The sequence below is a fragment of the Scatophagus argus genome, chromosome 11, assembly GCF_020382885.2.
Source record: "Scatophagus argus isolate fScaArg1 chromosome 11, fScaArg1.pri, whole genome shotgun sequence".
In the NCBI taxonomy this organism is placed as follows: domain Eukaryota; kingdom Metazoa; phylum Chordata; class Actinopteri; family Scatophagidae; genus Scatophagus; species Scatophagus argus.
The window spans coordinates 1,411,034-1,436,820 of record NC_058503.1 but is presented as its reverse complement, the minus strand read 5'-3'; the positions used below and the strand labels follow the sequence as shown (position 1 = coordinate 1,436,820).

At 40.4% G+C, this 25,787-nt stretch overlaps 2 protein-coding genes across 2 annotated transcripts in view; both read right to left on the bottom strand.

The window, feature by feature from the left end:
• Positions 1-6,626: 6,626 nt before the first annotated feature.
• On the bottom strand, positions 6,627-12,602 carry rgcc (regulator of cell cycle). The gene is made up of 5 exons (XM_046404932.1): positions 12,431-12,602; positions 11,939-12,112; positions 8,626-8,733; positions 8,122-8,184; positions 6,627-7,307 (listed from the first exon to the last, which is right to left on the bottom strand). Exons 1-5 carry the CDS (start codon positions 12,456-12,458, stop codon positions 7,300-7,302), a joined length of 381 nt encoding a protein of 126 aa, XP_046260888.1. The 5' UTR covers positions 12,459-12,602; the 3' UTR covers positions 6,627-7,299.
• A 1,992-nt stretch (positions 12,603-14,594) lies between these two features.
• f5 (coagulation factor V) overlaps positions 14,595-25,787 on the bottom strand; it is an 18,345-nt gene continuing 7,152 nt past the window's right edge. Inside the window, exons 9-25 of the mRNA XM_046404924.1 lie at positions 25,565-25,661; positions 25,234-25,439; positions 23,752-23,899; positions 23,373-23,585; positions 19,400-21,467; positions 19,146-19,314; positions 18,357-18,593; positions 17,924-18,140; positions 17,477-17,656; positions 17,229-17,345; positions 17,047-17,118; positions 16,780-16,865; positions 16,518-16,673; positions 16,264-16,408; positions 15,745-15,896; positions 15,463-15,645; positions 14,595-15,332 (exon numbers count right to left, since the gene is read on the bottom strand). Coding sequence (XP_046260880.1) covers positions 15,186-15,332; positions 15,463-15,645; positions 15,745-15,896; positions 16,264-16,408; positions 16,518-16,673; positions 16,780-16,865; positions 17,047-17,118; positions 17,229-17,345; positions 17,477-17,656; positions 17,924-18,140; positions 18,357-18,593; positions 19,146-19,314; positions 19,400-21,467; positions 23,373-23,585; positions 23,752-23,899; positions 25,234-25,439; positions 25,565-25,661 — 4,593 coding nt within the window. The 3' untranslated portion in view covers positions 14,595-15,185. The remainder of the gene's footprint in view (positions 15,333-15,462; positions 15,646-15,744; positions 15,897-16,263; positions 16,409-16,517; positions 16,674-16,779; positions 16,866-17,046; positions 17,119-17,228; positions 17,346-17,476; positions 17,657-17,923; positions 18,141-18,356; positions 18,594-19,145; positions 19,315-19,399; positions 21,468-23,372; positions 23,586-23,751; positions 23,900-25,233; positions 25,440-25,564; positions 25,662-25,787) is intronic.

Genomic DNA, 25,787 nt, shown 5'->3' with positions numbered 1-25,787 from the left:
TGAGTTGGTGAGCTAAAACCAGCTGTGTGTAAAAGTTGGCTGGGAAGGCAGCAGGCCCAAAGCCCCCGTGATATCACAAAGCACAAGCTGACATCTTCTCATCTCATGTTTCATCTGTCGTGATCTGCCACAGCAACATGGAGAAGCTGTAATGTTAGTCATGAGACAAAAAACAAAATGAGTACTGAAATAATATGTGCCAGTGCTTATCAAATGGCAAAGTGTATTTAAGTGTGTTTTGTTTAAATTTTTTGTGAATATTTCACTAGGTTTCATATGACAGTGTCCAGCTAAATCCATTTAGCATGAATGCTCGTTCAGCTTGCTAGGATGGTAAAATATGACAGTGTCATTGTTTTAATCCAGATGAAAGAGCAGCTGTTGTGTTAGCATTGTAAAACTACAGATCCCATGAGACAGTGACCAGTGGGGTGTTAATGTCAGTTTTCCACTCGTACATAGTGGCCATGTAAACTCTAAAACTGAGATAACGGAACAAAGAAAAAGTTGACAAACACAGACGCCTCATGTCCACAAAAGTCTCAATTCATTCAGTTTCATTAAATGCAAATTTAATGTGTTATATCGTCAACACACAGTCTTTTTGATTTGCACAAGGCCAACTCTGCAGTGACACATCCTTTTTCAAAATGAATACAACTTGACTGTAGCCCCCACAGGACACGAGCAAAGTAAGGTATTAGAAAGGTAAGAAAAGCTAGATTTGCATGCCAGATGACTTGGAAGATTTAACACTTTGTAAAATACTTTTACTTTTTAATTTTTTTGCTTCCATTCTTCTCACATTAAGTGCAGTGTAGAATTCAGTGTTTCGTTTCAGGATGCCTCAACAAATGAGGTCTAGGACCAACAACCCTATGATTAATGGTGGTCCACCTTTTTCCTTTTTTTTAATGGATTATGCACAGAAAACCCTAAAAATATGTTTTAGCTTTTCACAAAGACCGATTTATGAATGCTCTAACCCACTGAGCAACAGATGCAAATAGAACAGAGCAGAAGAGTTATAGCTTTAGACGGAAGAATGATTAAAGCTTTTACATAACTGTCTTCCCTAATTCTGTTGTCATAACACTCTGTGTTATGTGTTTTGGTCAGTTTGAAAATGTTATGCTTTCTTTTCAGTGTGCACAACTGACATTGTTCCTTAGTTACCAAACAAGCCAAAAAGTCATGTTTTCCCCTCAAGGAGAAAATCATCCAGCGCCTGCTACTGAGCTTTCCATTCAGCTTCATGGACGTTCACAGCAGAAAATGCATTGCTCTGTCAGCTCCAGTACGCCCACACATTGTTCACACTTCCCAGCAGCCACAGTCACTAGACTGTGTGTGTGTGCAGTGTAACTTAATTCCCAGGAGATGAGACTCAATTTCATCATCTTTCTATCTAAGCTAGAAGTGTGCTATTAATGCAGACACAGGGAGGTGTCTTTCTTAGCACTGACAATCATTACTGCGTTTCGTTGCATTGTACTACTGCGTTTCGTTGCATTGTACTTGTACATGTGTAATGACAATAATTGCAATTGAATCTAATCTAATCTAATCTAATTAAGTATCTAATACTTGATCTGCCATCCTGTTATTTTTGCATGTTAAGACAGATATTATTATTGGTCAGTGTAATGCAGCTGCTCCAGCACACAGTCACAAAGGTCACAGAAAGTAAGGACAAAGATAATTCTACTCACTGAAGATGAATGAAAATCATTATGGATGTGTCGTTTAAATAGCTATATTATTTTAGACAACCTCTCGTCTTCCTTTTATTTCTGAAATCCTTTAACATTTATTTTATGACCAATTGTTTGATTGATATGCTTCTAATCTTTCTCAATTCTGTCAGGGTTTCAATGACTTTGCACAACTGAAGAAGCTTTAGCCAAAGAAAAAATGAGGTAAGATGATCCTTTACTAGTCCCACAATGGAGAAATTTACAGTGTCACAGCAGCAAGGACGACTGCAAGACCGCAAAGTCAAACAAAGACACATCACAGAGCACTACATTCAGAATTCCAATTATAACAACCTGTCATGTTTGTCCTTGTAATTTATGATGTTTATTGCATCTATGTTTCTCTCTCTCTCTCTTTCATCCTCTCTGTCCTGTCTACCTCTTCTTCTCCTCCTTCACCCAGCTGACTATCAGCAGGATGGTTCTCCCTTGTGAGCCGGGTCCTGCTCAAGGTTTCTTCCTGTTAAAAGGGAGTTTTTCCTTGCCACTGTCTGCTTGCTCGGGGGTTCAGGCTCTGGGTCTCTGTAAAGCCTCTAGAGACAATTTTGATTGTATAAGGTGCTATGTAAATAAATTGAATTGAAATTGAAATTGAATTCAAACAAACAGCTGGTCTGTAAACAGTAGACAGAGTGTTGGTTGAATTGTACCAACTTACTATGTGTAAAGGTATAAATGAGCCCTGAGCGAGTTGTTTATTGTGATGAGTGAATGAATGAATGAGTACGGTCTAGTGGACACAGTACTCAATGCAGAATGTGTCCTTTACACACCGCAGGTGAAGCAGTCTGTTGCTGAAGGAACTGCTCAGCGCTGCCAGAATGTGCTGCATGGGGTATGACTGGTTGTCCACAAGAGATGAGAGCTTAGCCATCATTCTCCTTTTACCCACTTCCACCGCTGGGTCAGGGAGCACCCCAGGACAGAGCAAGCTTTTCTAACCAAACTATTCCTTTTTCCTAGCAGCGGTCGAACTGCTGCTGCCCCAGTTGCTGAATTATCAGAGAACATTTGCAGGCGACAGTTAGCTGAGCTGTATGAGAAGTCTGCAGTGTGGAGGGTGAAGAGGAAAGGACCTAGAACTGCTCTCTGCAGACAATCACGTCAGACTTGCAGTCTTATAGTTTCATGCTGCCAGATGGTGGTCCTACTTGTCCTGGAAAAAAACATGATTGGCACCATACTTCCAGGCTTTTCCAGGTGAGAAACAAATCTCTGTAAATGTACAACTAAATATACTTGTTGCGATAGAAGCAACACTATATAGACAAAAGTATACAGACACACCTTTTTATGGGCTTGTTTTTCAGGGGTTGGCTAGCCCCATTACTTCCAGTGAAGGTAAATCTGTATTCTTCCACATACGAAGATATTCTGGACAATTCTATACTTCCAAATTTGTAGCAACAGTTTGTGGAAGGGCCTTTTTTTTTTTAGTCTAGCATGACTGTGCCCCAGCGCACAAAGCATGAAGACATGGCTGGATAAGTTTGGTGTGAAAGAACTTGGCTGGCTTGCACAGAGCCCTGACCTCAACCCCTTTGAGCACCACTGGGATGAAATAGAATGGAGATTCCAACATCATCCAACATTGGTGTCTGACCTCTCTCCACTGCCTCAATGGGCAGAAATTCCCACAGAAACACTCCAGAATCCTGTGGAAAACCTTCCCAGAAGAGTGGAAGCTCTTGTAACTGCATATAACTGCATCTGTATATTTGGAATGAGATGTGTGTAATGTTCAGGTGCTCCAGTACTTTTGTCAATATAATGTAGATGCTTAATTCAATTCAGTTTATTTATATAGCACCAATTCACAACAAAAGTTATCTCATGACACTTTCCAATTTGAGCAGGTCTAGACCAAACTCTTTAAAAACTTAGTCATACATATAGAAAAATGAAATCTCCAGTTCACTTGAATTTACTGTCTTTGGACTGTGGGGGGAAATCAGAATAACTAAAGGAAAGTTACACAAACCCAAGAAGAACCTGAAAGAACCGCGCAAAAAAACTTGGACTTTTCTTCTGTGAGGCAACAGTACAAACAAAACAGTCGGCAGCAAGTCAAACACACACACACACACACACACACACACATACGCATACAAACGTGTTGAACGGGCACAGACATGTTCTCTCACGCATGCACCCATACACACACACACACACCACTCTCTCTACGCCTCAGTACACACATATACAGAACATGCATGCATACACACTCATTGATGTTCCCCTTTTCTCGCACTGCCAGCAGAGACATCTGGACACCAGTGCGAGGACCCTGTGGAAAGCTGAACCTGATATTTGGCTCTGGTGTATTTCTGTCTCTTTGTGATGTGGACTCACATCTGTGTGTCTCTGCCCAGCCTATTCATAGATTGACCACTTCAGCAGTCTTGAAGGGTCTCCCACAGAAATCTGTCTCGATGAAAAGACTGACACATAGTTGCATGGTGTGTATTTGTCTTTGTGTGTCCATTTGTCCATCCATGAACTCATGCCTTCATTCACCAAGACTCCTTGCTATGTGCTCTTATCTTCCTTTACCCATCCTACTCCACTCTGTGCTCTTGCCTCATTCCTGGGTCTCCTGCTTTCACACACTGCCAACCCTGTGCGTATACTGACTGTCAACTGGCAAGGCCAACTTCCACGGGAGTGACAGATGCTGCTGAAAAGATGCCCACCTCTGCCAAGTAGAAAGGTTGTTTTAGAAGAAAGGGCAACCCACCCCCTGCCCTCTAGGGATCATGTGTTATGTCAACACGGCCTCTCCCACCAACCATCATACCCATGGTGCGGAATGGACAGATAGGTGGACTCACAGTGGGACAGTGCCCACAGCTTCTTTCTGCCAACTGTACTGAAGAAACAACATGGAGTCTCTCTATGCCAGCTTCCTGCCATCAGATTAACGCAGTCTGGTATGCACTGACAATATGCTGGCTGGTTCCACAGACTGCGAACAGAAGCTGTGAGAGACTCTCAGCTTGTGGAGAGTCTGAGCTCTCATTTAAACATTTCAAAACATGAGACTTCATAGGAAATAAAATCAAAGGCCGCAGCACAAATTAGTACAGATGCAACCAGTAACTGGCTCAAGGAAAGAATGTTTTCCATTACACTCAGTTTGTGGCCAAGTGTGGACATAGAGCCACATTGAAGATGAACAAAGGTACTCCACAGACATTACACATGACATGAAACACATTGCCAATATAAATGTTGGCAATATATGTTTCTGCAAATCATGGATATGTTGAAACCTCACATTTCTTGATGTTCATTTTTTTAATTTTATGTTGTGACAGTGCTGGCCGTTATGGTCTGGTTAGCTTTAGACACCAAAAAAATGGTGAAAAAAATAATCGTGATCTGGCTTTCCTGGGTTTGTCACCACGAGCTAAAAATTATCCCAATGTCTTATTAAAAGTATTTGCTTTTTGTTACCACTGATTGTCTGAAGTGGTCTCGAACAGTGGTCTCTTTCACCTCTTCATAAGAGTGTTATACATGTAATCTGAATATGAAATGTGTTGTGGAATGTTTACCACAGCAAACCCATTTGTTTTTGATAACTAATAACAGTGTTCATAACAACTGCACAGAGACAACTCACTTAAAGACTTATATAATGTAGCATGAAGTCCAAAAAGCTGCGTTTGAATGAATGAAAGAAAAAAAAAAACAAAGCCTTTTTTTAAATCATACTAGGTGCTAAAAGTCAAGATATCTTGGCCTCTTTGCATAGATTGTGATCTTTTTTCAGTCAACTTGAATAAAAAATATAATACGAAATTGTTGGAGTATTCCTTTAAGTACATGAAACAGAATAGAATTTTATAGTGGTCTGTAATCTTTCTGCACTTGCTACACTGCCACTATGGCACCAATATGGAAGCGTATCCATCCATCTGTGGTCTTTGACCCCTGGTGGTCAGCAGAGAGACGGCTGCCTCCGACTGACATTGGATTTTTTCAGCCACACCTGCTGCTGGCCCAGGAAGGGGTCACACCCTCCTGTCTCTCTCCACCTCTGGAAATAGACCCTGTTGCTAAAGAAGTTACATAAGCCCCTGCTTTGTTGAGTGGTTAGCTAATGAGCACAGAAACTACAAGATGTTTAATACCTACTCCTGTTTTGAAGAGCAACAGCGTGTTGTTGCAAGGTTGAGTTAACTTTTTTGGGAGGATGTAGCTGTAACATCTCTTCCTACACTGTTCTATGTGGTTTATTTTGGTGGGTCTTTCTCTTTGGTGGACTACAACGCAGTGCAGAAAATAGATATATAATGCCTATAATGGAGGAAATTGCATGTTGTCAGCATGTCTGCAGGGGTTCAGTCCTCCCCCAGTTCAAAGACATGCAGAGACAGTTAGGTTAACTGGCAGCTCCAGAGTCTGTGAGTGTGAATGGTTGTCTCTATGTGCCAGCCACCTGATGAACTGGCGACCTGTACAGGGTGCACCCTGCCTCTTGCCTAGTGTATGTAGCCCTATTATATTATATACAATTATATATTATATTCTATACAATTATAGAAGAAATAGGGGGAAAGAAAGAAGCTAGAAATTCATCGGGAGATTGGCAGGTTGTTTAAACATACAGGAAGAAGGACATACCAGGGAAGTGGTGTTGGTGGACTGCATGAAACGCTGAGGTGGTAACAATTCAGTTATTCAAAGATGTGTGTTACTGGTCCAATTAACTTTAAATAGGCAGATGACTTTTTCTATGCAAAAAAAAGAAAAAAGTATAGAAATCTGGACAGAATGGCACATGAAATTCAGCTCGGGTTTATTTGAACAATCTGACAGAAGTCCAGACAAGCAGAAGTCCAAAATGAAGAGAAGAGGCATATGTTAATAAAAGAAAAATATTCCATACTTTAATATTAACATTGGCAGATAATATTAAATACACATATTGATTTCCAGTTTTTTTCAGATTGATTTGAGTTTTCAGTTCCCATTTAACATGTAACCAACTTCATTCCAGTCAACAAGTGTCAAAACTGTTCTGTTAATACCAAGACAAATATAATTTGAAACAATTATTTACATAAGATACAAAAATATATTTCACAAAAAGACAATAAGGAGCTCTATAAAATTACAAATATATTTCTATTATAAAAAGCTATTTTTTTAAATACTCTTCCTGCTCGAGTTTTGGATGAGGGAGTGTAACCTGGTGTGTGTGATTTGTTTTTGCAGCATATATTCCATGTCTTCATGAGGTCCATTACCTCATGGCTGCTGAAGTATTGTCCACATACTAGGCTCATTTTGAGCCTTCTCACAGTCCTTACAGACCAATAGCCAGGTGGCCAAGAATTGGCGGGGCAGTGCTGGGTTAATTTAGGAGAGTGCTGGCTGGACCTGATGCCATGATGGAGCCACTTGGACGTTTCTGTGCTATATCCTGTTGGGTGGTTTTTGGTTCTTGGTTTTTGTTAGCTGCTCAGAGGGGGTCCAGACATCCACTCCCTCCCTCCCTCATGGCTTCACTCCAAGATGATTTTGAGCCTTCTTGTCACATGCCTAAGAACAGACAGAGACAGACAGACAGACAGACCTAATTAGAACAGGACTTGCTGGCTCCTTGGCTGCCAGCTCTATTCTCAGAGTGACCAGTGTTCGGTTTTACAGGATGGTCATCGTAAACACTGGTGGCCCTAATAAATGCCATTCTCCAGGGCTAAGGGAGGGCTGGCTGACTGAACGTCCAGCTTTAAAGAGGGTGCCTGTAAGCTCTGAAAGACTGATATTCAGTGGCTGAGACACAGGATGGTGGAAGGAAAAAAAACATGGAAATGGAAAGTCTCATTCCATTCCTGACGTTTACATTTGGAATTTCAGGTTTGTACCAGCACACATTCTTTATATTCTGATGCAAGTTCCAACACTCACAAGCCCCGTAGTAAAGTACAAGTTCAGGGCAGATTAGCCTTGATGTTCTGCGAGCTACTAAACGACACCCTATTGAGTTCTGTATCTTTGCTGTACAATAAATGAAAAAGGTATGAGAGGAGAAATGGATGGGACAAAATAGAATACCCAGAGTTTACAGAATGCATGTAAATGGATGGTTTTCTTCAAGTTTGAGCGATGGGTGGTATGGTGGTAAGAGGTATACACTGCCTTTCTCTCCAGTGTAACCCCAGAGGCCTTGTGGTTCACATAACACCCCCAACTCCTTCATAGTCCTGGCACATCCTTGTTTCATAGAAACGAAGGGTAGTGATTTCTGTGTCACTTTATTAGTGGTTGTTAGCATAGCTGGCATGGGTAACAAATGCCAGCACACAGGCAAAATCATCAGGGGTTCTGACAGCTAGGTTGCATTAGCACTTACTCTTCAATGTCTTGTCAAGGTCGGCGATGAAGTCCTCCAGTTCTTTAGTGTCACCAAGTTTGGCTGCAAGGGAAAGGAAGACATTCAGACTTTGAGCTAAGAATAGTACGATCATCTTTAATCACACATTTTAACACGACAAGTAGCATCATCTTCAGTCTTATTTGCCACAATATGCTTAAACTCTGAGTGAAAAAAAGTTAAATTTTTATGCAGTCAGAATAGTGGTTCATATCAGTCAAAAGGCACTTGCTGGAGTAAGTAAACCAATTAAGAAAATAAAATATTGCAACAGTAACCTCCACAAATCATTCTATGCAAACTTTTAATTTAAATCTCTACAGTGAGTTTTTAAATCTATACAGTATCACAAAACACAATATCATGATATTCAAGTGTATTGATATTTTCTTAGGGTCCACTGAATTTATACTTTGTACATGTCACTTTGAGCCATACCTCATTACAATGTGAGCATGTTAAAGCATGAGGAGCACAGCTTACGTTTCGGTGACGTGAGAGGAGGCGAGCTGATGGTAGGGGAGAGCACAGTGGGGGAGTTCAGCCTCTCATCACTGAAGCTGAAGCTGTTTCTGTTAAGTGACTCTGCACCTGTTATAAAGAGAGAAGACAACATGCTGAGTTACTTTCCTGTGCACTACACACGACACACTCTGATCTGTGTCAGTGGAGCATCTCCAGCGTGTAATCACTGCATTCTCCTCTAATGATACCCTTCCTCTATGGCCTGTCAAACGCATACCTGTGCTGGTGTACACGAACACAGAGGTATATCGCTGTAATCACATCTTCTCTACACTTCCATATGTAAATGCTCTGCTGCACTGAACATCTTCAAAGTTTGGGGCTGCTGTTTTCTATGTTCCCTGTACCACCCAAAGTCTGGACAGTTACATAAATTATATGATGGCCATTTTGATTCTGCCACATCATATTTCAAGCCACCCCAAAACAAACACACACTGTTTGTTTGCCTGGTAACATATGGAAAACAGAGACTTAGAACTGGATTTCGTTGAGAGAGACATTTATCTTATAAGACCTTTAATTTGAAATTTTATTTTAAATGATGGGTTAATTTCTGCTGTCTTCTCATTCCGCTCATAGTCTCTGCTATGTTTCTGCCATTGACGACAGCAAAAAGTCATTGATGATATGATATGATATGACAATTGCAATATTATTGTTATAAGGCTCATGCACAGCAAATTTTGCAGTGTTAAGTCATTTCTGAGAGAGTCAGTTCTAACACTTTCCAGAGTTAATTTAACACTAACTAAAGTGTTACTAATACAACTCAGATGCAGTGATTAAATAATTTTATTCAAGTTTAAGTTTAAATTAATTAAGTTAAAAATTAACCCAACACTAGAGATAAAAACCATGACGATGTGTTAGGAGAGGCATGGTTTCATAACTCTGCAGGAGGTGAGTCCTAAACACTGCCCAGTGATACCAACTCTCTCACACAACAGTTAAATCAACTTTCAACAGTGTCAACTTAAAACTTTTTCTTAACGCTGGAAAATTATCTCTGAAAACTTTGCTGTGTGTGGCACAATAACTTGATTCTCTCTATGTATTTCATGATGTTACACTGTCTAATCTATGTTTTCTTCATTTATTGTACTACTGTAATGTTGGCAAAGATTTATTTCAGTAATTAGCCAGTTCATAATTTTACCTTGCTAAGAGTCAAGTTACCTTCACATGATAAGAAATTTTCTCCTCGCTAACCTTCAGGTAGGGCGCAGAGAGTTGCAGAGGTAAACATCATTAGGTATATGTATGTCATGTTTCACTGAGTTTCGCTGATTGTGGCGGCATTTCTCTGTTCTGGCTATGTCACACATGGCTCTTATCACACTGGTTACACACAAGGTCAGCAACAATTGAGGTCACTTAGAGCGCAATGCTCAGTGGCAGATTGGAGCAGTGCAACACACTGAAGGTAGTGCTTCGCTGAGTTGGGCACAACAGCTCTCTCCTTTACTACTGATCATATGGAGGAGCCTTTAAGTCAACTGACTATCCGAGCTAGCCTGCCTTGTGAACACAGTTCACTACGTTTCAGCATTATAGCATTAGTATATCAAACTTATGTCTCTGTGTTCTCTGTCTGTAGACGTCAATTTTCTAATAGACCAGTACCAGGAGTGCAATCCCAATGTTATTTACATGCACCAATTTCATTTCACCTCAATCTGACTGATCTGACCTTCTGATCATAGCTACGTGAGCCTTAAGTAAGTATGTGTGACAAAAAGAAAATCAGGCAGCACCTAAAGCAGTCCTTGTCTACCTCACTCATCTGTGCTGAATTTCAGTGGACCTTAACGACGCCTCAGATGTAGACCACTTCATTTTTTACCCCCTCTCTGAGCTGTGCCACTCCCACCACTCAGTGCTGAACACACAGCATGAGAGAGGAGACGCCACTCACAGCGGGGAGGCACACCGAGGCGCGACCACACTCGCAGAGCTGTGGCTTTAACATCAGCATTTGACTTGGACATAAAACTCTCTGATTTCAGTTATTATTTCTGCTTTTATATTTACTTCTTCGCTCAAACACGCACGCTCTTGAGTGGACCTCTAAGATCTCTGTGCAGTTTTTGTCATTTCTCTGCATGTTCAACAGTCCATCCATCCATCAAGCTACAACACAATAGGTCATCCCTGTGTGGGACAGGTCCCTCTTCATTAGACTGCCATGGAGAGGACAGAACTCATGCAGGAATCTGATCCCTCAAGCAAACCAACAAGCTAATTAGCACCACAGCCGCATGTTGGAACACCTTCCCCCTGCCTTTATCACTGGTATTTCTTAAAATCATTTGTGGTGATATAGTAATTACATAAATTCTAGCTGGATTAGTAGACAGTGAGCATTGATGATACTGTCACAAAACCTCTGGAACTCCAGTTATTTTACCAAATTGCTGTCCCAAAGAAAGAAATCAGTTTGCAATTATATTTTATTCACACGGGTCTTACACAGAGGAAAGCACTTCTCTGGTGTTCATCTTGCATGTGAGTGGAAGGTGGTCTGGTGCAGTTAACTGGACAGCCTGGCTCCACTGATAAAAGGTTCCATGGTCTTTTCCAGAAAACTGAAGACCACAGTGATCTTGTCACATCTTCCCTTGGAAGTCTCAACAGACTCACATGAGTTTTGGTAACTATCTTTACCTAAGGTCAGTTCTGCAGCTGGGGAAGTGGACTTTTGACAAACTTTATGTAATAGCAATATATGAGCATAATCCTAATCTGATGCCAACATATCTTGTCTGTGATAAAGGTTTTCTCTCTCTCTTTCTCTCTGTGTCCATGTCTAATGGTGCGTGAGAGCATTGCATAGATGCATGTGCAACAGTTTGCCAGGCTCCCCAGTTGCCCTCACGATGGTGCATGATAAGATACCGCACGCAAAGGTTTTACAGTGCGGTGGACGAGGAGGGGGAGAAACACTGGCTCCAGTAGAGAAGCAGTGTTAATGAAGCGACTTTAATTTCTTGGAACTTTATTTTGTGGAAAAGTGGACAGAACTCCTTCACACCATCAGTCATAAGTGACAGATGTATAGAACAAGTTAAAATTATGTGAAACAGTGCCCAATCTCCATACTGGAGTCTCGGGTGTCATAGGGCACTAATGGTAGACTTGTTAATGCACAATTTTAGGATGCTGTCTGGAAGCTTGGCTGATTTAAGACGCCTAAATGCATCTATTCCATAGAACATATACCGGTATTATAGTCATCATTTCATTTCATTACCAAGTGCCAGTAACTTACTCTCTGTGTCGCTGATGCCGCTGTCGCTGACGCTGGCGCTGCTCCTCCTCTTCATAGTCTTCAGGTGTTCGTCGTACCTGAAGCGTCGTTTCTCTACCGGCGACGTAAAGTCTTCGATTACCGCGTCGAACTCGCACAACACGTCGCTCAGATCCTGCTCATTGACGAACTTCGCTGTGTCAGAAAATCAGTGAAAATAACTTTAAACACATGCACAAGAGCCCTTTTCAGGCTTATCAAACCTACCAGTAAATAATTTGACTGTGGTAATGGAGCCTTATATTATGCCAATATTAATATATGCCTAGAAAATTATGTGAAAGGCATTCCAGCATGAAAAATCTGTATCCTGTAGGCTACCAGCGTAATAATAAACGCCCCACAATATTTTATATTGGAATAAAATAACCAACATCCTAAAGAAATTATGAACCTACAGTGGCAACAAATGGGTAAAAAGTCATGTTGTTATTACAAATTCAAATTTATTACCTTGAGGTTTCAATTTTGGAGACTTCATTATTCCAGTTATCAGGCGAGAAATTATCCGGTGCCGTCCTGAGAAGTACAGCCTGAGTGTCCCTCAGTGTAAAGTTCCACGCTGTCACCCTGTGTGCAACACTCCTGGAAGTCTTGAACTAACCCTCCAACCCGAGGACTGCCGTTTTTTAATGGGCCCTGTTCAGGGTGGGCGGTGTCGAGCGAAGCAGAGAGCGGGGAGGAGGGAGGGAGGGCGTGTGTGTGTGTGTGTGTGTGTGTGTGTGCAATCACCAATAAAACTTTCCCGGTTGAACTTACACTCCCCTTACGTCTTCCTCATGAAATTATGTTTGTAAACAACTTATGTATCGCTTGTCCGGCAGAGGTGTAATACAGAGATATTTATAACAGCCGGCCAGTGTTTATTTTAAGTCAGGCAGATTATGACAGAACAAGGCCAAACTGTGATTAACAGCCACTCCGATCATTTAGAGCAGTGGTTCTCAAAACGTCAAGTACCCCTAACACAATTTAGTCCACAAACCCGCATTTGAAAAGACCCGCATTTGTCCTAAGATTGCCCATCTTTACAGAAAGTGTATGAAACCCACGACCAACATAGTCATACATTCCACATGGTGTATGTAAAGCACAGTGACTTAGTAAAGTGCTGGTCATCACTAGAATTCTAAGATACTTGTACTTTGCTTACCATGCTTGTACAACATTTCTACCTCTACTTCACTTCATATGAGAAGCAAACACTTTACTTTTTAATCCACTACAAAATCTAATAATGATGATTACTGGTATAAGAAATTATTTTACATGCAAAGCATCTAATGAACATATTGTTATCGATTTAATTACCAGTATGTAAAAAAATGAGTAAAATAAGCTTCACCTTGGCCAGATAAAACATTGCAATTATGTTTACATGTTAAAGCACCAGTAGCAAGTGGATATAGTAATGCTACAACAATTACAGAAGTCATTTTATGCCTTCATTCAGAGTCTCTTTACCTTTATTACCTTCATGAGCATATTTTGCTTCTCTCTTTTTTACTCAAGTAATGTTTTGACTGTAGGATTTTACCTGTGAAGGAGTGTTTTTTTTTAACACCAATTACATTGACTTTTACTCCAGTGTCATTCCAGTGGGACTCAAGAGGTTGTTAGCTTTAAATTGTGAGGTTTTATCCTTTTAGTTTTATCTAATCTTTAAATCTCTGAATATTCAAGTCCATTTGATTTTTGCTAGTGAGCTGATATATTTTAGAAAGTGCATTTGTTAAAAAGTTTAACCTATATGTCACAGTTTAGAAGCTCGGGGTATAAGAGCTGCACTGTATTCGACAGTCTGTGTATGATCCTCAGCGATCTTACCAGATGCAGGTTTATCAGACTCACCACATTGACATGAAAATATTTTGGCCAGGCCTGATCCTCAACATAGGTGAAGTTGGAGTGACATCTCATGGTGTACTATCACAACTGCATCTCGGGTTTTGAAAATTGAGTTTATCAGCTTGTCGTCGCCTGTATCCTAAACCAGCTCTACGTCACTTGTTTCTCAGAAATGAAGCAAAAGTTTTGTTTTCCATGATTGTGATTCTCAGTGAGCAACTAGGTGGATTTAATTTTTCTAAGAACTTCAACCAAATAATCTCCTGTTGAACATGTACATGAACAGACAGACACTAAACTTCTACCGATCTCTACAACAACAGAATTTCCAAACAATGAAGTATAACATGATTATTTTCACAGTCAAATTGCATAGTATTACAGCTGGCTCTCATTGGTATTCCCATAGGGATAGGCATGGGACAGCCAGTTGTCCTTTAAAGCTGTCTGTGAGTGAATTTGTCTTCACGGATCAGGAGCATGCAGGACAGCCATGCTGAGATTTTCACACCTCCAGTGCCCGGTTTAACATTATCAGCAAATGGATAAACATGGCATGTGTTTGCAGCTGCACGTGAGTGTTGATTCTAGAGGCACTGAGGTGTTGCTTAATGACGGGGCCTGATCTCAGTAGAGGTGCTAAAAGTGACACGTTCAAGACACCATGAGAAGATATCAGTGCTCACATACTCATACTTGGGATACCAAGACTTTGTAAACAGAATCCATTCACTTATGTTCTCATACATCACTAAGCTGGACACCGATAAACAAGAATGGTAATCATGTTTACTGAAAATAAATTATGTCACCTCTACTTACATATTTACATTCATTTTTATTAATTTACAATGAAGAAAATGCTATATATCAGCTTAAAAATGCCACTAATATTTCACAAACACAAAACTCTTGGCAAAAGGGTTACAGTTACTCACATTGCACTTACTCTAACCAAGTTTTTAAACTAAATTTAACTGGGCATATATTTGTAAAAGAAAACACTTTTTATATACGTTCATATTCATTTCTAAAAGGCTGTATAACTTTTTTGCATTTTTGCAATCTGCCTAGAAAGAAACTACAGTTTCACCGTGTCAGGAGCTCTAATTTATGTAGTGGTTGAGTATCACAGGCTGTATGTCATTCATATGTAAGAAAAGTGATTGCTTTTCCCTGCAAGCAAAAAATGTGATTTAATGTATTCATGTATGTAGCATTCTCCATACATGACCATACATGTAGAAGTGGATGTGCATATGTTTGGGCATTTAAGTGTGTGTATTTCAATGTAGATGTGAATGTATGTGTGTGTGTGTATATGCGTTTGTGCATGTATATGCATGTGTGTCAAGGTGTATCACTCAAAGTCACAGCCCAGTAGTTCTATTCTCATGGTGATGGAGCCCATCCAGCTTCTGGGGATGATTCGGATGAAGCGGGAAAATATAGGAGGGTAGATGTAGTTCTTCACATGGTCATTGTTATTGGCATTTCCCAAAAAAGTCTGGATTTGATGAGACAGAAATTGTTTAGAATCATCACTACTTGGATATTGTCAAAGAAAACTGTGAACAGTGAACTGCTTAATTAGTTAACTGGTTAAATACAATTTCCATGTGATTTGCACAGCTCACCTTGGAAGGGATGTCCTCATCATCTGTGTACTGGTTCCAGGTTATCCCGTTGTTGCTGTACTGCAGCGTGTAGGAGATGACATACATCTCTTTCCCCAGAGACTTGGCTCCTTGTGTTATGATACCTGTGATCTTTTTAATTTGGGGCAGCTCCACCTGAAGCCACTGGTTCATGTCACTATGCTGTGGAGCAGAGGACACACACAGTGCAAGAGGGACAAATATAATAAATACAGTAGAATATAAGGTGCAATGTAGAATGTAATGTATTAGGATCTGTACCTGAGCCTGCCATGCATTGACTGTGCCTTGTTTGTTGAGGCGTGCAAGGGAGGGTTTCCAAGGGCCCCAGTACCAGCTGGAAGCTCTGGAGCTGGCGGTGATGCGATGATCTTCTATCAGTCCACTCTCCATCCCCAAAGGCACTGAGCAGCCTGAGACAGGAAGTTAGAACTGTCACATTTACAGGAGCCCTAACTCTATAACAGTACTGAAGCATATACTGTGTGCACAGATGAATGTTGGTGTCAGTTGGAGAAGGTATTTGTAAGGTAAGGTAAGGTACTTGCGAACAATGTACTAACTCAAGATTTTGTACATTGAACCATTTGACCCATTTTGGTACTCTGCCTCAAGAAACTATAGACTAGTATGCAAGAAAGGATTTTGCATTTTTTTTTAAGTATTATTAAGAAAAAGAAAGAAATGTATGTGCCCCATATAAGAATACATGAATAGTAAGTACTAGTTTGAAAACTTTGGGCTTATCCACATTCACCCATGCATACAATATCATCTTACCATCAAGCTCACAGCCGTAAAACTCCATGCGGACTGTGGCCTTATTGTACCAGTTGATAGGATGGAGCCTGATAAAGCGCCCAACCACAGGAGGAAAAAAGGTATTTGTTTTTGTCTCATAGGCATCCTGGTTACCAGTGAATACCTGGTAGGAAACAGAGACACATATAGAAATAAATATAGAGGTTTTCACACACTTCTTTCTCGGTTTGTGGCTGTTCGCATTGGTAAAGGTGGGATCACACTTCCCCCACCTTCCTGAGTTCTCTGCTGTCGCCCTTATAGAAAATCCACTTCCGTCGATCAGTGCTGTAGGAGATAGAGTACTTGATCACATACTGGGAATGGAACAGCTGCCTTGCTCCCTGGGTGGCCACCTGGCTGATCACAACTGGTCTCTGGAAATCCACCTGGACAGGGGGAAGTTCACAGGTACCAGATTGTATTCACAGAGAAAACAAATGAGTATATATGCAAATTTCAGACACAAAGCATACTTAGACCTACAACACATACCTGAATCCAGCTGGAGTTCTGCTCTGTGCTCCATGCATTGTATTTGCCCTGATTGTTCAGTCTGGCAAGATGGGGCGCCCAGTATCCTTCAAAGACAGAAATATTGTTTTATATATTGTCTTAGAGTAACTTGATCACTTATAAAGCTTTACGGCAACACTTATCAAATATTATCAAAAAAAATTCATAAATCATTGTAGTAGTAAGACTACAGTTTAATATTCATAGCACAAATAAATGGGTGCAAACAAGAGAAGGCATGGCTACCTCTAGTGTTGATTGCCGTCATCTGATCGTTTTTTACACTGCCTGATTGTAGGCCCAGAGGACGGTAGCAGTCTTGAAGGAGAAATACAAGAAATATTTCAATATTAAAACACAACATAACAGTATGTCATAGTAGTCAGAGAATCATACTATACATGCTGTAGAATGTTTTTTGTTTGTACCATTATCTAGAACCAGAAAGAGGGTCTGCATGCCATTCTGTTGGTTGAAACCAATTTCTGTCTCGAGCTGCCACAGGCCAGGTTTGGATGGATACATCTCCAGAGTAGCAAAGTTCCCTGCAAAGATAGTTTGGTACAGTAATTAAGCTTAAACATATTGTCTGCCAGTAGATTTAAACTTGAAAGGAAAATATCAGTAAAAGATATTAATATGAATTCCCTTAACATACAAATATTATGTTGCTCACCAGGCAGGAGTGTGTAGACCGCCTGTCTGAAGCTGGTGGTCTTCTTATGGAGGAACGTCTGTCCATGAAAGTGGACACTCTGAAAGTCTCTGGGAGAACCCAGGTTTATCAGGTGCCAGCACACAAGCTGGTTGGTGTACATCCTGAGGCCCTTCAAGTTGTATATAATGCCATTGATAGCTTGGGAAGCATCAGACAAAAAGATATTCTTTAAAATCATGTACAGTCATGCAACTTTGTTCTGTTCTCCACCTGATAAGTCTTGTGCATGCGGAAAAATTATTTCAACTTGGAGTAACATATTTTGACACAATGATATGCTGTTTTGTTACCACTGGATTAATGTCATTTATCAAAATAAGCAATAATTCTTGGTAATCCTGTTCAAAAGATTTTGGGTGGAGAAAATTTTTAAACCAGATTAGTGGAAGGTACATAATATATTACAATGGAATTTGAGGTTCTCCTTAAAGTTGGGGTCTAGAACCCTCCTTCGGTTTTTCCTCTGTATGATCTCATGGTTCTTCTCATAGTACCAGCTCTGTGACTCATCAAAGGTCATGAAAAGCAGTGTGAACTCCATTGTGTTTGGTAACTCTCTGTCCAATGTGCCTTCTCGACATACCAGCAAAGGCCCAATCAAGCCAGAGTGCATATCCCTTTCCTGAGAGACAAAACATAACCTAGGTTTATTACTGATTTTTAAATTTCTTAATTTAAAGCATCTCTCTATATATATTATTGTATTTTATTATGTATTTTATATATATATATATAGATATATATATATATCTATATATATAGATATATATCAATGGGATACACTGTAAGTATACATACATTTAAATTTAATATAAATTTTCTAGTTCAAATTACTCACAGGATTAACTCCTGAATAGTAGGCCCAGGTCCGACAGTGAGACTCATCTTTTGTTGGCCCAACCATAGAATGGACCTTCCAGATATATGTGAAGGTAGTACCAGGTTGAACCTCATTGTCATATTTATACCAGTACTTAGATCCATCCTCGTAAGATAGACCTTCAGTCTGCTTGGTATAGGAAACCCCATTTGGGTGTATGGAGTATGGACGGTTGGCGTTGTTCCTGAAGACAACCTACAAGACAAATGGATGCATATGGAGGGGGAGGGGGGGGGGGGGGGGGGGGGGGGGGTAGTCATGACTTTAAAAAAAATTAAACATTTTGTAAAAAACACTCATTACTTTTCTTGTTGAGAGTTGAAAAGGTCAATACAACTTTCTTTAGCTTTCTCTTTTGACTGTAAACAAGGTAAATGGTTAACCCCTCTGCAGGAAGTTACTGTGCCCAACCAAGAAGAAGTTCCACAATAAAACGCTAAGAAACCAAAAAGTGTTGTTTTTACACTTTGGGTTTTTATATGGATTAAACAAATGAGGTTCAACAAGTAAACTCATGAGCTTTAGAGATGCTGGTAGACAAACTTTGTTACCTTAGGACTGTGAAAATACTCTCAATATACTTAAACTGATATTCAGTTGTAGTGCATTACTTAGCCTCCTATCACACTCCTGCTACTTCTCTAAACTGGAGGTGTGCCGATGGCCATCCGCTGCAGGTTATACAGTAACTTTGGACCCTCAAACCCTATCCTTTTAAGATTTTACAGCTTACAGTGACAGTCTTACCATGATGCTTTGTCCAACCTCTGCCTTGATGACTGGTCCCAGGATGCCTAGATGCTCGTCTGTCTCTCCACGGATTTCTGGTGTGCTGAAGCCACTGTCCAGGTAACTTCGAAAAACCACCTTGGTGAACTTTGTTTCCCTGCTGTTTTGATATGACTTTTCTTGCCTCCTGTGAGATAACAGCACCATATTTCAGCTAAGCATGTCTTTCCAAATGTCATATGAGCCTTTCCTACTGTTATCACAGAGCTTACCTCTGTCCATAGCCAGCATAGTCCCACTCAACCTCCTCTGCAGCAATGAAATAAGTTCTGGCATTTGGGCCTCCAAATTTTAAGTAGTATTTAGTGGTCTCATCCAGGGTGAGAGTCTTGATGTCTTCGTGACTGCTGTAGGGGTCTTTGTAGCTCACATACTCATACTCATCTGCTTTTACATTTTGCTCATCCAGTTCTAGATGATATGGTTCATCCCCTGGAACATACAGCTCGTAGTCACTGAAATCGGGCCGTGGCACACCAATAACCACAGGCTTGTTAATGAGCGCCTCCTCATCAGCAACAGGTTGTGGTACATGGGGTCGTGATCCACGTGGGGTCAGGCCTGGACTGAATCCACGAGGAGACAGTGGTAAGCCAGTCCTGGGCTGAGGCTTGTATTCTTTCCTCTTCCTTGTTTTCATGCCTTGACCCGTCTGGGGTCTTTGTCGGCGGTTCACCTTCCTGACCTTTTTTGGGGTTGCCGTTGTTTTAGGTGTCTCTTTCCCAAAATATTTCATCATGTAATCAGGAATATCCATAGGAACTATTTTGTGAGTTTCCTCATAAGTCCAGTTATGCCCCTGTATTTTGACAGAGGTGGTTTTAATCAAATTTGTATTGTTTTCTTTAAGGTAGATAAATACTTCTTCACTGTCTGATGCACTCAGCTCCTCAGAATTGCTCTTTGTTACTGCATTGCTGGAGAGGGACAGGTTATGTGAAATCATCGTTTCTCTGGAGACAGTTTCAGCGAAGGGAGGAGCTGTGACATTCTCTCTACTCTCCGAGCTAATCTCCTCAGATGAACTGATTATTGATATATTCGCTGTGGGTCCGGTTTCAAGCAAAGTATTAGTTACATTTTCAAGACTAGCATTGGCTGGAATAGTGACAGTTTTAGAGGTATTCATCTGAGGTCCATTCTCTGGCTCTGCTGTGGTGATCAAAGAGTCACTGGTTTTGTTGTCTGAGATGGTCAGATTGCATCTGTCTATGCAGCTGATGTCACCCAATCCTACATTAGCATCTGGAATAGACAATGAACAGTTCATTCCATCTGCTGTATCATTAACATGGCTAGTTGCTGTGTTATTCTCATCTTCCTTTTTTGTACTATGCGACAGAGAAGCGACACTGCCCTCTGGTGTACTGTGGAGACTGGATAGAGGCACAGAGTAAGAGAACACATCCCCTCTGGTGAGTCTTTCCTCTGTGTCCTCTGTCAAGGTCATGTTCATGGAAGTCTGAGTATCACCAGTCAACAATGGATCAATTCCTTGTGATGTTTCTTTAAAATTAGTAATCTCTATAGACAGATTTCCAGCCACTGATAATGCTGTAGCATTATGAACTGTTGTGTTCTTTGTGTCAGACACTGCTACATTATCATGATTTGAGACATCTTCAAAAGCCCTGCTATTTGTAGTGAAACTATTATTCTTTTTTATGTTTGGGCTATAAAAATCAGTTCTGTTCTCTGTTTTATACACTCTAGAATTGTCAGTAGTTGATGACAGACCATTGTTCTTCATATGTGCTGAGTTGACTTTGATGTTTTGTGTTAGCAGATTAACTGCTGTAAGGTTTAGTCCATCCACCTCTTTCCAATTTGGGAATAATTCTTCATTTAGTCCGTTTGGCTTTGGAATAGAAATCTCCTTTTTGTTCTTTGTCTCTGTGAAATTAAGACTAATATTTGTTATATTTGTACCTCCGTCAGGCACATCAATAGCATCGTAGTCGAGGAAAGACAGGTCCAGCAGGTCCACATCTGAGCTACTAGACTGGTTGTTCAGAGACCTGAGACCCAATTTTTCTGCAAACATGTCTGTGTAAAGATCTATTTCTGGTTTTTTTTCCTCTACATCATTAGGCTTCGGTTCTTTCTTTTTGACTTCATCCAAGCTTAGAGGCTTCCACACAGTAAATTGTTTGTTTGCTGCTGGATCTTCATAGTCATTGTATTCATACTGGAAGTCACGATAGCACTCAACATCCTGAAACTTTACGCGCATTCCTTTGGTTGTATCATGGGAATTCAGGGAGGCCAAGAGCCAGAAACCTGGTTCAAGAGAGGAACACAAAAATCATCCACAAAAGACCTTCAAAAAAATAGAACAGGCAGCTGTCATTTTTCACATGCAAAAGTTTCAGGTGGTTGTGGTTATACAGTGGTATGAAAAAGTTTGGGCACCCCTGATCATTTTCAGGATTTTCCTTTATAAATCATTGGTTGTTCGGATCAGCAATTTCAGTTAAATATATCATATAGCAGACAAACACAGTGATATTTCAGAAGTGAAATGAAGTTTATAGGATTAACAGAAAGCGTGCAACAATTACTTAAACAACATTAGGCAGGTGCATAAATTTGGGCACCCTTGTTGTTTTATTGATTTGAGTACCTTTAGCACTAATTATTGGAAAACAAAGTTTGTTTGGTAAGCTCATTGACCCTTGACCTACATACACAGGTGAATCCGATCATGAGAAAGGGTATTTCAGGTGGCCAGTAGCAAGTTGTTCTCCCTTTTGCATCTTCTCTGAGGAGTGGCAACATGGGAGCCTCAAAACAACTCTCAAATGACCTGAAAACAAAGATTGTCCAACATCATGGTTTAGGGGAAGGATACAAAAAGCTGGCTCAGAGATTTAAGCTGTCAGTTTCCACTGTGAGGAACATAGTGAGGAAATGGAAGACCACAGGCACAGTCCTAGTTAAGGCCCGGAGTGGCAGGCCAAGAAAAATCTCTGATAAGCAGAGGCGAGGAATGGTGAGAACGGTCAAACTCAACCCACAGACCAGCTCCAAAGACCTACAACATGATCTTGCTGCAGATGGTGTCACTGTGCATCGTTCAACTATTCAGCGCACTTTGCACAAGGAGATGCTGTATGGGAGAGTAATGCGGCGGAAGCCTTTTCTACGCACATGCCACAAACAGAGTCGCTTGAGGTATGCTAAAGCACATTTGGACAAGCCAGCTTCCTTTTGGAATAAGGTGCTGTGGACTGATGAATGTGAAATTGAGTTATTTGGACATAACAAGGGGCGGTATGCATGGCGGAAGAAGAACACAGCATTCCAAGACAAACACTTGCTACCCACAGTAAAATTTGGTGGTGGTTCCATCATGCTGTGGGGCTGTGTGGCCAGTGCAGGTACTGGCAATCTTGTAAAAGTTGAAGGTCGCATGGATTCCAGTCAGTATCAGCAGATTCTTGCCAACAATGTTCAAGAATCAGTGACAAAGTTGAAGTTGCGCCGGGGCTGGATACTTCAACAAGACAACGACACCAAACACTGCTCAAACTCTACAAAGGCATTCATGCAGAGGAACAACTACAACGTTCTGGAATGGCCATCTCAGTCCCCAGACCTGAACATTATTGAAAATCTGTGGTGTGATTTAAAGCGGGCTGTCCATGCTCGGAAACCATCAAACCTGACTGAACTGGAGATTTTTTGTAAAGAAGAATGGTCAAAAATACCTTCAACCAGACTCCAGACCCTCATTGGAAGCTATAGGAAGCGTTTAGAGGCTGTTATTTCTGCAAAAGGAGGATCTACGAAATATTGATGTCATTTTTCTGTTGTGGTGCCCAAATTTATGCACCTGCCTAATGTTGTTTAAGTAATTATTGCACACTTTCTGTTAATCCTATAAACTTCATTTCACTTCTGAAATATCACTGTGTTTGTCTGCTATATGATATATTTAACTGAAATTGCTGATCCGAACAACCAATGATTTATAAAGGAAAATCCTGAAAATGATCAGGGGTGCCCAAACTTTTTCATACCACTGTAACTATCAACATTCTTACGCACTTAATATCAGTCTCATGTACAGCACACTGGGTTTCTGTTGTCGTGGTATTGCGTTTAAAGTATCTATAAAGATGAAATATTTGGATACACAACACACCATTGGACATGAAAAAGGCACTGTAATCCTTGACTAACCAATGTTGTCCATGTTCATATTGATGGTCTCTCCAGTCATAGGATAGAGGCTGAGAAAGTCCTCTGTTCGCTCATTCAGCTCAAAAGTATGGCCATAGAATGTAGCTGTCTGGATGTAGTTCTGTGCTCCAAAGCTGGACACGTGCCATGTTGCAACCTCACCATTGCAGAAACCCAAGGCTGGGCCACTCTCAAACACATAACCATTAATTGCTGTGAACAAATTAAGTATTAGAATAATAATAATAATAATGATCATAATAAGTATTAGTCCTCTGACCAGCAGTTGAAGGCAATGCAGTTAGATACATGAACAAATAATGAAGTGAGTATACTTTATATCTTGTGTTAGCTTCAGTTTGATTATGGAAGCACTTACTGTGCATGATGTTGGATTTATAAAAATCTGGGTCTGCCTTGTTAACTTTAGATCGATCACAATATTGGCGAATGTTGTCATCCAGGTACCAGCTCTTGTTCTCATCGAACACAGCAAACATGGCATGCTGCTCCTTATCTGCTTTCAGCTATTGAAAAAGAGCAAAACATCTGTTCATTATAAAATTTCTTTTTTTATCTATTATATTTATAGTATATTTTTAAATTTATGCATTTTCACTCTGACTTGTTCAATTGTTCAGCTCAACTTTATTTATACAGTATAGCACCTTTCATACAAAAATGTGACAAAGTGCTTCACATAGCAAAACTGAAATTGAAACAACTCCCTATTGTGTCTGTGCCATCACCAGGTCTTCCTGTTAACACCATTCTGGCTATTGTGGTCTTCCTAAACTTTTTGAATTTAATGCAGCAATGCCAGCTGGAAACCTTCAGTGGCCATACTTTCAGCAACGATCTGAAACACCTTCTCATTTCTCACTGACCCATCCAGCTCCCTTTGCATGGCCTCTTCTCCAGTGATGCCCAGGAAGGTTTGGTAGTAGAAGTTTCAGGACATCTTCCTGTTTCACGAACAGACTGTAGCCTACTTGCTGGGTATTTAAAAATGGTGCCCTTTGTGTTTGGATTGTATTATAAAGTAGTCACACAGAAGTGACGACTCCCTATTGACCAAGCAATGGACAGCAGTGGGTGTGGCTTAAACCGTACCATACCATACCACAGTATTTGGTACCCCAACAGAAGGGTGCAAAAACCAGTATGATATGCTTATTTTAGTACGCATCACAGCTTTTCATAATGGAAACACAAATAATTGCATACCGTACTGATCGGTGGAAATACACCATAAAAATCAGCAAAATAAAAGAAAATACTAGAGGTAAAAACAATGTAAAGACAAATGATTAAAACTTGAAAACTAAGGCCTTAACATTACTCCAAATTAACATTTCCTCTTTCAACAAGTCTAGGAGGAATGTCTACAAGAGTAATATCAATGTAAAGGTCTTAAAGCCTTAAGCCTACAGTGTAAATAGTTTATTTTTCTTTTGTTGTTTTCTTAGACCTATTGCTTTTCTCACAGAGGGTTACAAAAGCATTACTTGTCAAGGGCTATTTGTTAATTACTACTAAACACTAGATACAGCTACTGTAGACAGGATCGTTCCTGATGATTGTGCTACATACACTAAGTGGTCACAAAGTATCTGTACCAAATTTTACAGCAGTCTATTCATTTCAGAATCACAAATTTCAACCTTTTGGTGGTACCTGAGGAAATGTCAAGGGAACACCAAAGTCACTATAGATTCATCCTCTGGAGACATAAATGAAATCCATGTAATTGTTTAGGTATTTCATTCTGAATAAAATTGGTGGACCAACCATCGACAGACATCACTGTCACTATACAATGCTGCTAGCAAGGCTCCAAATTAAAGTAAAATCGTTTTACCTGCACATTCCTGACATTGAGAGACTGACTCTTGCAAATGAGTATTGGTCCTACTAGTCCTGAGGCGATATCACGTGGTGTGTCCACTGCACTGTGATACAGTCGTGTCAGACATCGAGAGTCACTGTCCAAAGGCTCGTCCTCTTCGAAGACTTTCCATAGATAAGTGTGTGTCTCACCTGGCTGAACACCATGGGACTGGTTGCCTGGCAACAACATTGAGACATGACATCAGTTTTATTGTAATCATTTCATATAATCTGAGTCAATAGTCCACTACTATATCCAAGTGTTCACTTTAAGATTCAATGATCAATTTAAGATTTAGTACTTCCTGCCGGGTAGTTGACACCCTCTTCTGATTTCTCTATTGTCAGTCCATGTGGATAAATGCTGTAGGGCCTTGAGGCCTTGTTCTTAAAAACAATCTGTAAAAGGACAGAAGGACATGCAATGTGTGATGACATGCAATGTGCAGACAGTGACAAATATGCCTGGTGACCTGAAGTCCAGAATAAAGGATAAAAATGACACATGATTTATGAGTTGCTTCT